The following is a 10,377-nucleotide window of genomic DNA, read 5'->3' as shown; positions in this document are numbered from 1 at the left end:
AAATTAAACCGAGGAATTTGAACTGAAACCGTAAATGAAATAATCGTTGTATTATCCTTTCCATAGTATCACTAATGGTAATGCATATATTTATTCAAAAACTAATGCAAATTAACCTATGAGAAGACCACATAGACAATATAAACGGGAGAAAATATTTTGTTTACTTAAATGAAAATAAAAATGTGCATTGTTATAAAAAATAATTTTACATATAAAAAGACTATACCATCTTCTTTACCTATCTCATCTCCTTCCTTCTGTTAGATCTTCTATCCTGAAAGAGAAGAGTACCTTTAGCTGCCTCTTGTTGTGTTCTTGTGCCTTTACTTCAATATAATTATCTTTTTTAACAGGCTATAAGAAATAGACCATCATTCAAATTTATGAAAACAGTAAAAAGAAGAGTACATTTGTTTACCGTGGGAGAGAGAACAACATATTAATATGCATATGGTCATAAATAACTGCAATTTCCTAATCATATGAATTTACCATTGCTGCATGGCTGCATATAGGAGGAGTGAGAAAAAGATTAACGGAAGAAGTTTCTTTGAATTTGAGACTATGACAATCCACCTGCGCAGAAGAAGCTAAACAAAGGTCAATCAATTGTAAGCAAATAATTCTTCAACTCAATTCAAATAAAAAATATGATGTTGAAAAATTTGTGGGGATTGACAATGATCTAGGGGATTAAATAAGAGAAGGGAGAATGATGGATTTTATTTTTTAAACTAATTCAAATTTTTTTATCTCTCAATTTAAAATTCAAATTCATAAGCCTTTATCTCAATTCAAATCCACTTACAATACTATATGTATATCCAACGCTAGTATCCATCTCGAACAACTTGTCGGTTTGTTTATTTTATTGGCTAAGATATTTTGAAATTGATTTTTTCCTAATTAGATAAGATAAGTACAATATATAGATAAAATCATAATAGGAGTAAGTAAGTGGTTAAGGGAAAAAAATGATTTTAGACGGATAAGGAGAAAGACCAAAAGAAAATATAATGGTTTGCTGATACAATTAAAATATTATCTAGTGGATTTGGTTTAATTTTGAATTCGAAATATTTCATTAGTTTTATGTAAATTTTTAGTGAATCTTATTGATAATAGTTCATTGTTATAAGATCTTTAGCTTTACATTCAAATTTGAAAACTCTATATTTTGGGCATTTACGGTGCTTTTAATATTTGTCCTATCACGACAAATTTGCATGATTATGCACACTAATCCACTAATTAAATAATAGATATTAGTCCTATAAAATCGTAAAGAAATGTCGATTTTGCTTCTGCTAGTTAACTATGCTTAAAGGAAAAAAAAAAACAAAAAAGAAGTTGCTAAACATGAAGAATCATATTCAGATTCCAATTTATCTTTATAATTAGTTAGAAGCAAGAGTAGGAGTAGGCATAGTATATATCTACGGAAAATATCTCCATCTTTATCTTAATTTCCATTCATTATTTTTTCTTTTCTTTTTTGTCTTGAAAAATTAATATAACTTGTTTTAATCATGTCTACGTTCTAAATTTTAGGTTTAAACATTAGAATATATTTATCTTCAACTATATTTTAGGTTTAGGCGTTAGAATACATTTATCTTCAAATGCAAAGTTTAATCTTCTAATTCAAATTTAAAAGTTCTATCCAAAAATTCAAAAGCTGTATTGTGCAATTCAAACTCAATCAGGTTTCAGATTTCGAGTAGATTTGAAAACTACTCTAATCTTGAAATTGAATTTTATCTTTTTGCAAAAAATCCTTTATAAAATTCTTATTTACTTTGTCCTAATTCTCATTAACTTTGTCTTAAAATTGCCAAGTGACTTGTTATTAGCTTGCCACTTGGCTTAACTACATTGCTTTTACCTCTCCTATTTTATATATATAGATATAGATATAGATATTTTAATTTTAAGAAGAAGGAAAATAATATGAAGTAACCTTTCAAAAAGGTGTGTCGTTCTAATTAATTAGTATTGGTAACTAAATTTACTGTGAATTGGTTTGCCTTTAACAATAAATTTTATCTATTCGAATAACAATTCCTTGCCAGTTCCACGAGTGAGAACCCTATTCTTGTGTCAATTCACCTTTTCTCAACAATCACACGAGTATCATAAGGAGACCATTGATAGTCTCCTACAGGCTATGGAGAATACCGGTATTCTATTTTATCTTTTTCATATATTACTACTCTCTAAAGCCACAATTTCTGTTTATCTTTTACATCAATAGTTTTGCGTTTTATCCTTTTTTATTTTAATTTATATGATATTTTAAAGAGTCCAAACTCACCTTATCAATTGATAACGTCCAAATCCACTCCTCAAAGAGAAAGTGTACACGGTCGTATGCAATATATTTTACCCAACTATGAGTCGGGGTCGATCCCACAGGGAATAATATGCTAGACGATTAAGAAAGTAAGGAACTTTCACCAACTAAGCTAAAGCCAAATGATAGATTATTTTGGTTTTTGAGAAAATATTATAACTAATGCAAAAATATAAACTAACCTAGAAAGCGAGTAAAATGATCAATGACCACAAGCATGGATATAAAGGAAATTACACTCAAGTAACGATCCAATATATTTTATGATATTACAACTAAGAGCGGATTTATGTTAATAGATAATAGTTTCTAAAATCTCATTGAAAGTCTTCCAACCAAATCAATGAATTTCACTCTAAGCTTTTCCAAACCTTAGAGTGTGATATCAAGCACAACCAATTGAATCTCAAGTAACTATCCTCTTCCGAGCTCAAGTTATTAGATGGGTTTAATGACCCAAATTCTTGTTAATTAATCTTTCCCAACCTAGATTTCCTCTTCCGAGCTCAATCAAAGTAAATGGGTGAGTCCTAGGGTTAGCTAATCCCTTTGAAAACATTCAAGAACGAGATTAATTAAAGAAACAATAACCCACTTCATTAGGAATAAAAATCATTCAATACATAAGCATAACAAGAGTTTCATCCAACACTTTAATCCTAGAATATTTCCATAAGCAAGATTCAAGTGAAGAAAATAAACACTACACACTTAGATATGCAATACAAAGCAAGAGATTGAAGAAATGAATTAAAGGTTTAAGAAATGCTCAACCAAATCTTCAAATCTTCAACCCCAAAGTGTGGTGTAGATGAACCCTAGCCTCCAAGCTTGCAAAATGGCAAAAGATCAATAAAATTGCTCCCTTCTCTTCCTTTTGTAGTTCCCTAATTTTTCCAAGTTCCAAAAATGATAAAATATGCCCCAGATTTCAGTTTTTGCAGTTCTGCCCCTTTTTTGCAGTTCTGTCCCGTTTTTGCAAAACTGTCCACTTTTGACAGTTTTGCAAAACTGTGCAGTTTTTGTCCAATTTGACCTCTTTTTGACTTTATTTTCGCTTGGTTTCTTCCGATCACTTCTAAATCACATAAACCTATAAAATGGAAGTAAACGACATTAAATACACTATTTTTTTAATCAAACATTGCAAAAGTCTAAGCTTAAAGAAGAAATAAATTGATAAAATACCAACTTATCATCAATTCTCTGCATAAATGCCCTTTAACGTTCCGCTATTATTAGGATTAAAAAAAAATTAACAGTATGTTCTATTACTTTCAAAAAGTTTACGGTTGCCAACAAATGGAGTATAATTCTCCCTCCGTCTCATTTTTTTTTTTACACGCCTCTTAATCAATATCAATTAGGAGGGGCATTTGACTACTTTACCCCTTATTTATGTCTAAATTATAATATTTCTCCATTAAATAGTGACTCTATTTATGTGTCATTTTCATTAATGACAAAATTCCACTAAGGGTCAAATGAGAAAATAATAATAAATTGTGCCTTGAACTTCTAAAAGACAAATAATTTGAGACAACTATTTATAGTAGCCATGACAGATTAGGCATATATGGAACAACTATAATACTCTCCCCGTCTCAAATTATCTGTCGGGGTTATTAAAAATAGTTATCTCAAATTATTTGTCGTTTTAGAAGTTCAAGACAAAATTGACTATTTTTCCTATTTTATCCTCAGTAGAACTTTGTTATTAATGGAAATTGCACATAAATAGAGTAAACATTTAATGGAAAGAGATTATAACTTATAGCCTGTTTGGCCAATTAATTTAAAAAGTACTTTTGAGCAGCAATTTGTGTTTGGCTAAGCTTTTAAAAATTGCTTTTAAGTGTATTTTTCTCAAAAGTGCTTCTGTGCAAAAGTTATTTTTTTAGCTTCTGAAAAACTACTTCTACTACTCCTAGAAGCACTTATTTTCTCCCAAAAACTTGATCAAGCACCACACCTTTTTAAAATAAGCACTTATTGAAAAACAAAATACTTTTGGAGAAAGTAATGGATAATTTGAGACAGAGGGAGTAGTAATATAAAATATTAATAAGTAATGCGATGGATTAGGAAGAAAATCATCAGTTTTGTGAAGCCCTCTGCTATTCAGCAAAGGGCATTGTTATTTGTTCCCTTTTCCAAAGGTCTTGATATTTTCCATCCTGCACAATTTGAAACTAGAAAGAGTTTTTTTTTTTTAAATAAAATGAACATTTAATTTCACCTCTAAAATTAGGAGAAATGTTTTTTGAGAACTCTCTAATTATGAAAATTATAAGAAAACAGTCAATGATGTGATTATTTTGATTTGCTTTTCTGTTTGACTTTTCGTAGCTATATTTTTGTCATTAGCATTTTATTTTTCCTTCTGAATGTCTTACATTACATATTTTTTGTCTTTTGTTATTATAGAATTTTTATTTCCTTTAGATCAACCAATCAACTAAACATTAAAAAAGACATACCACTGCGCGAAGCGCAAGTTCCTTGACTAGTTATATATAAGCTGAGGGGGTGAATTGTGCATTATAGTGAACATTCCAGGAATTTTTTCCTTCTTGTATGTTAGTGTATAGAGAAGAATTCCATTATAATAAACCACCCCTTTAATTTTTTTTTTTTTTGGTTTTTGATTAAAGAAATTATAAATCACTTGCCCTTTGGACGAAGAGATGGATTTCATTTTGAATTAGGTTGTAAAAATTAGATACAAAATATTATTGACAGACGTTGTGTACGTGTTTAGATTACTTCTAGGGAAAATACATACTATATTTTTAACATCTTGTCATTTTCACTTTTTCTTCTTTCTCTTTTGTTCTAGACAAAGGAATTAAATTCCTCAATCCATTTGGATGAAGGGAGCGGTGATGAACCGTGTTTTAAAAGGCAATTCTGGGACTTGTTTCGGGGCTCGCTCCGAGGCACGGCACTGGCAAGACGCCTCGAGGCTTACATGTGAGGCTTAGTTCTATGAGGCTTATGCCCTAAGTGCAGGACTGTACGCCCTAAACACGCCTAACGCCCAATGCTCGGGGCTCGCATAAAAATTCTTACACAAATTATGTGTCAAATCCCTCAGTTAATAGTATTGACTGATACACCCAAATTACACCTTTGATATCAGGAGTAAGTGGTCGTTGTCAAATATAGAACCCAACGAGGTTGGGGTCGAATCCCACAGAGAATACAATGAAGAAATATACTTAATAAGTGTAACACCCGACTATTAATCTATATTTCAAGGGAAAGGGGAATATAATAATGGTTTGATTGTTGTTTGTTCATTCAAGACTAAGAATGGTTATAAGATGTAAACTATTGGTAAATGGGACTAAGGTTGTGGTTCCAATGGAAAGTAATGCGATTGGGTATCAATTCAACTTATTTATTTGCCTAAGTGCATTAAACCAAGGGTCACGCGAATCTTGCCAAAAGTTTTCCAACCAAATTAGCAAATTTCATCCTAGACTTTTCCAAGCCCTAGAATGTTTTTTAAGAGAACACCCATGTAGCCTCAACTAGCTTTCCTATTCCTAGCTCAAGCTATTAGATGGATTTAATGACCCAAATTGTTGCTATTAACTCTTTTCCTAACCTCTACTTTCTTTTCCAAGAAAAGTAATGGTATTAAGGCACAAGTAATGTTGTACACCATTACAAGACATTAGTGCTTGAAGAGTTAATAGAAAACACCATTAGCATATAAATGTAGTATGAGTATGAAACCCAATCACATAACTAACACATTTGGTCCCACAACCTTAGCTAAAAAGATTAGCTACTAATATTCATTAAAGGTAAAGCAATAAAATAAAGTGTATTCATAAAGCTTACAAAAGTATTGAATGGAGAAGATGACAAAAGCCAAAAGGAATCTCTTAAAGGCTTCACCAACCAATAATAAATGAGCTCCACAAAAATCTAGACTAAAAAGCTGTAGAATAATAAGTCCAAAACCCTAGAAAATCTATTTATAGAATGTCCAAAACGGGAACAATTTCCAAACAAAAATGCCCCCGCGCATCTGGTGCGAATCACACTTGGTGTCGCATGTGCAACCTGCGAATCGCAGGTGATGTGGCGTGATTTTACTCCACAATCGATGCTTTTCGGCTTTAAGTTTTACTTGTTTTTGGGAAAGTCTATGTGATTTCACGTGGTTTTTATTATGTTTTAGGTAATACGAGGTCCCTAGAGTCCAAAGTGGAAAACAAGCGAAAAAGAGGAAAAAAGTTGATCACTGGAAACTAACGGAGATTCTGGAAATTTTGGTGGAAAATTACTTTGCGCGTTCGCGCAGGTAATCCACGCGTTCGCGCCCACGCGCAGGAGTGACTCTACGCGTTCGCTCTAGGAGGTCACGCGTTCGCGCTGAATAGCGAGAGTGGTACTGACGTCATCGACGCATTCGCGCAGACGCGTGGCGCGTTCGCGTTGAAGGTTTTTTGGCCCAATCTGAACATAACTTGGATTTTGACGATTTTTGTTATTCCAGTTCTTTTAAAAAGCCAACTGAGGGTATTGAAAAATTATCTTTGGCATTATACTCAAGTTTGGAGGCTAGGGTTCCTACGTAAATATTCTTTCTTTTATTTAATCCTTGCTTATGGGAATTTCTTGGTGACAATTAAGATTGACACTCTTGTTGTGCTTATTTATTCATCGACATTATTTATATTCAAGTAAGTTCTTGTTATTTTAATTATTCTTGTTCTTCAACTTCTCAAGGGAGTAGCTAACCCTAGGACTCACCCATTTATTTTGTTTGAAACTCGAAAGAGGAAAAACGGGATTGGGATAGAATAATTAACATGAATTTGGGACGTTAACCCTCATCTAATGGAAATTGACCTAGGAATAGGCGATACTACTTGTAGCCATATTCGGGTGTTCTTAATGCTCCTAATTGCTTGAGGGATCTTCAATTGGGCAGTGTAGTTAATCTTCGGGAGAAGTTAATTTAGAGTCATTATCCGAGGCTAAATAACATAAACTTGTTATTATTTATAATTTGTGAAATATATTGGATCGTTACTTGAGAAGTAGTTTCCTTTATTCCATTCTTGATTGCCATTGATCAATTTACTTGCTTTCTAGATTAGAATTTATATTTCCGTATTTTATCAAAACCTTATCAAAAACCGCCATTGATGCGTTCGGTCTAGCTATTGTTAGTGATAATTCCTAATCTGCTTAAATCGCCTACATATTGTTCCCTGTGGGATTTGACCCCAATCTTGTTGGGTTACTATATTTGACAACGTCCGCGTTATACCATTAATAGGTGTAATTTGAGCGTATCAGCAGGTTGCACCAAATCATCGCAGGTGTCGCATCTTTAATCAGCTGTGGAGCAGCATCTGCGTCATGGAATGCGATTCGCAGGTACCACCTGTGACTCGCATGTGGTGCACCACTGTCCTGTTTTCTTTGGCCATCTCTGTCAACAGATGCTGCACCACCTGCGACTCGCATGCAGTACCTGCGATTCGCAGGTGATGCCCTGGTTCAATTCAGCTGGTTTTTGCTTCATTTTGCCTCAAGTTTCTTCCAGCACATGTTACTCTACAAATTAACACAAAAACACGAGAAACGACATCCAAAGTACTTGGGGATTTACAAAATACTAAGTAGTTGGCGTCGAATGTGCCGTAATTTCACGACACATCAACACCCCCAAACTTATACTTTTGCTTGTCCTCAAGCATTTAAAACAGAACTACAATATATGCCAATTGCTAAGGTACTACAATGATGATCGTGATCAGTCAAAACATAATCATTTAAAATATGAGTTCCCCTCCCTCTTGTTGCGAGACATGGTGCCTTTCCTCAAAGGGCGAGCATTAACCAACCGCTGCACTTGGTGACACAATGTTACTCTATCTTTTAAGGAAACGGCTTTAAATGAAGCGTCAAGAAGTAATTCTTTCGTTGAGGTTAGTAATCCACATGCCCTCACAAAAGACCAAAAAAAGTCCTACACACACATATTCACAAATAGCAACTGGGACAAAAGACGAATAAGGAGAGAACAACTCACACTCAGAAAAGATAATGTACAAGTATAAAAATGTGGTGCCATAAGCTTTCCCTTTAAGTATTTCTTCACTAATGTAAACACACTTTGTTCAAAATCAATTAGGACTTGCAGGTCATAGCTAAGGTTCGGGGTTAAGGTGGAATGTAATTTGGGTAAGAGTGACTTGACGTCTCCCTAAGCATTTTCGAACATGCTTCTTTCACCTAATCCGTCCCTTCTTCAGCATTTAAGCATTACTCGCCCATTCGTGCCTCCTTTAGCCAATATCGTTATTGCTTGTCTAGTTTCCCCATTTATTTCTTACGTCACAACCATTATTCACACCCTTGTGTTCACTGCTAAACATAAAATTTATATGTACATGTACACACCTTTCTTTACACATATATCTACATATACATTTTTTTTTGCCAGCTACCACCCCCAAACTTAAGCGCTTTAGCCTATTTTAGCGTATTCGATTTGCTTAGGGAGATAGGGTGTCAAAAGGTGGATAAACAAGGGCAAAAGGGATGGGGCCTGTCACAAGGTTGTAATGAAAGAAAAGAAAAACAAAGTTACGACTCAAAAAAAATGGGTTGACTAGGATATCAATGCAATGGGTAGGAACTTTTCGGTTTAGTGGCGGTCCAAAGAGAGCCTAATATCCTTTTTCGAACAAGTGTAGTTTAGTATTTCGCCTTGAGATACTTTCCGGGCAAGTTCTAGATCACAATTCTGCACAAGACTAGAACAATAACTTCTCACACACATGGCACATGGATTTCTTTGCTATCTTCTAGCTACTTCTCAACCCATCATTCTAGGCTTTGCAAAACATTTGTGTGTCATCAAATGAGTCATGTTAGTGTTGCTCCTCCTCTCTGAGTACATATGCAAGAATTTTTGGGTCGGGTGTTATCAAAATACGATGAAAAAAATGAAACAAGCCAAAAACTTTATGTTATAAACCGACCAACCATCACTATTATACTTGGCAATGACAAACTACAAGTGCACAAACTTAATCATGAGCTATCCTAAAATAATAAAAATAAACATATGCAGCGTGAGCTGTCCCACCCCCAACAAAAAGAATATGTAGTGTCCCCAATGCATCAAATGTAGTACAAGGGATGAGTAACTCACGATGGATGCGTCAGACGTCCGATGGTGTCTGATCAGCAGGGAGGACTTCCAACGGAGGTACTATCAATGGAGGTGGTGCAGTATCACCCTCTGGCCTGGGTGTCAATATCTCAGGCCCTACAGACGGGGGCAATCGTGTGTCTACTGGAGGGGCGGTGGATGAACTGGCCTCACCCGCCCTCGGGGGTCGGGAGGCCCTCCTGGATTTCCTGCTTGCCTCAAGGGACTGCTGCATGGCCACATATGTGTCAATCTCATCCTCAGCGATACCAGCAGCCCGGGCGGAAGTACGTGCCTCCTCAACAGCTGGGTCACCCTCCAGCTCCTCGTCAAATTCTTTCTTACTTTCTTCCTCCTCTTCTTCCTCTTCTTCTTCCTCTTCTTCCTCCCCAGCAGGCTCCTTAACTCTTTTACCCGAAGGCATGGCAGGTGCTATGGGCCCAGTGAAGAATAAGGAGGCACCGGATGGTAGAATGGGTGCACTGAGCTCAATGTCGGGGACTTTCAATCTCGAATATCCTTCTTGACCTTATCTAGGTCCGCCCGAATGGCAAGAAGTCCGCCTTCACTGCCCCCCTCAATACGCACTAACCGACGATCGATTTGGCGAATATGCTCCTTAATTTTTTCCCGCTCTTTCCTAATATCTGTGACCGCCTGAGTGTAGGGTGCCATTGCTGCCTCAATAACCTCTTTCACAAAATTAGGAAGCTTCTCAACCAACCAATTAACTTTAGCATCCGCTGCCCGAAGCACTCGCATACCCTCGGTAGACACTCCACGAGCTGCTGTGGTGGATGGTGGAACGAGGGCAGCGGAAACTGTAGTAGAA

The 10,377-nt window shown here is 35.3% G+C and overlaps 1 protein-coding gene across 1 annotated transcript; it reads right to left on the bottom strand.

The window, feature by feature from the left end:
- Positions 1-246: 246 nt before the first annotated feature.
- LOC132629025 (uncharacterized) lies at positions 247-9,969 on the bottom strand. The gene is made up of 3 exons (XM_060344770.1): positions 9,562-9,969; positions 496-579; positions 247-357 (listed from the first exon to the last, which is right to left on the bottom strand). The coding sequence occupies exons 1-3, from the start codon at positions 9,967-9,969 to the stop codon at positions 247-249; spliced, it is 603 nt and encodes a 200-aa protein (XP_060200753.1).
- Between the last annotated feature and the right edge of the window lie 408 nt (positions 9,970-10,377).

The sequence above is a fragment of the Lycium barbarum genome, chromosome 2 (assembly GCF_019175385.1).
Source record: "Lycium barbarum isolate Lr01 chromosome 2, ASM1917538v2, whole genome shotgun sequence".
NCBI lineage: Eukaryota > Viridiplantae > Streptophyta > Magnoliopsida > Solanales > Solanaceae > Lycium > Lycium barbarum.
Note: the sequence above shows the minus strand (reverse complement) of the source record. Positions and strands in the feature narration are given on the sequence as shown.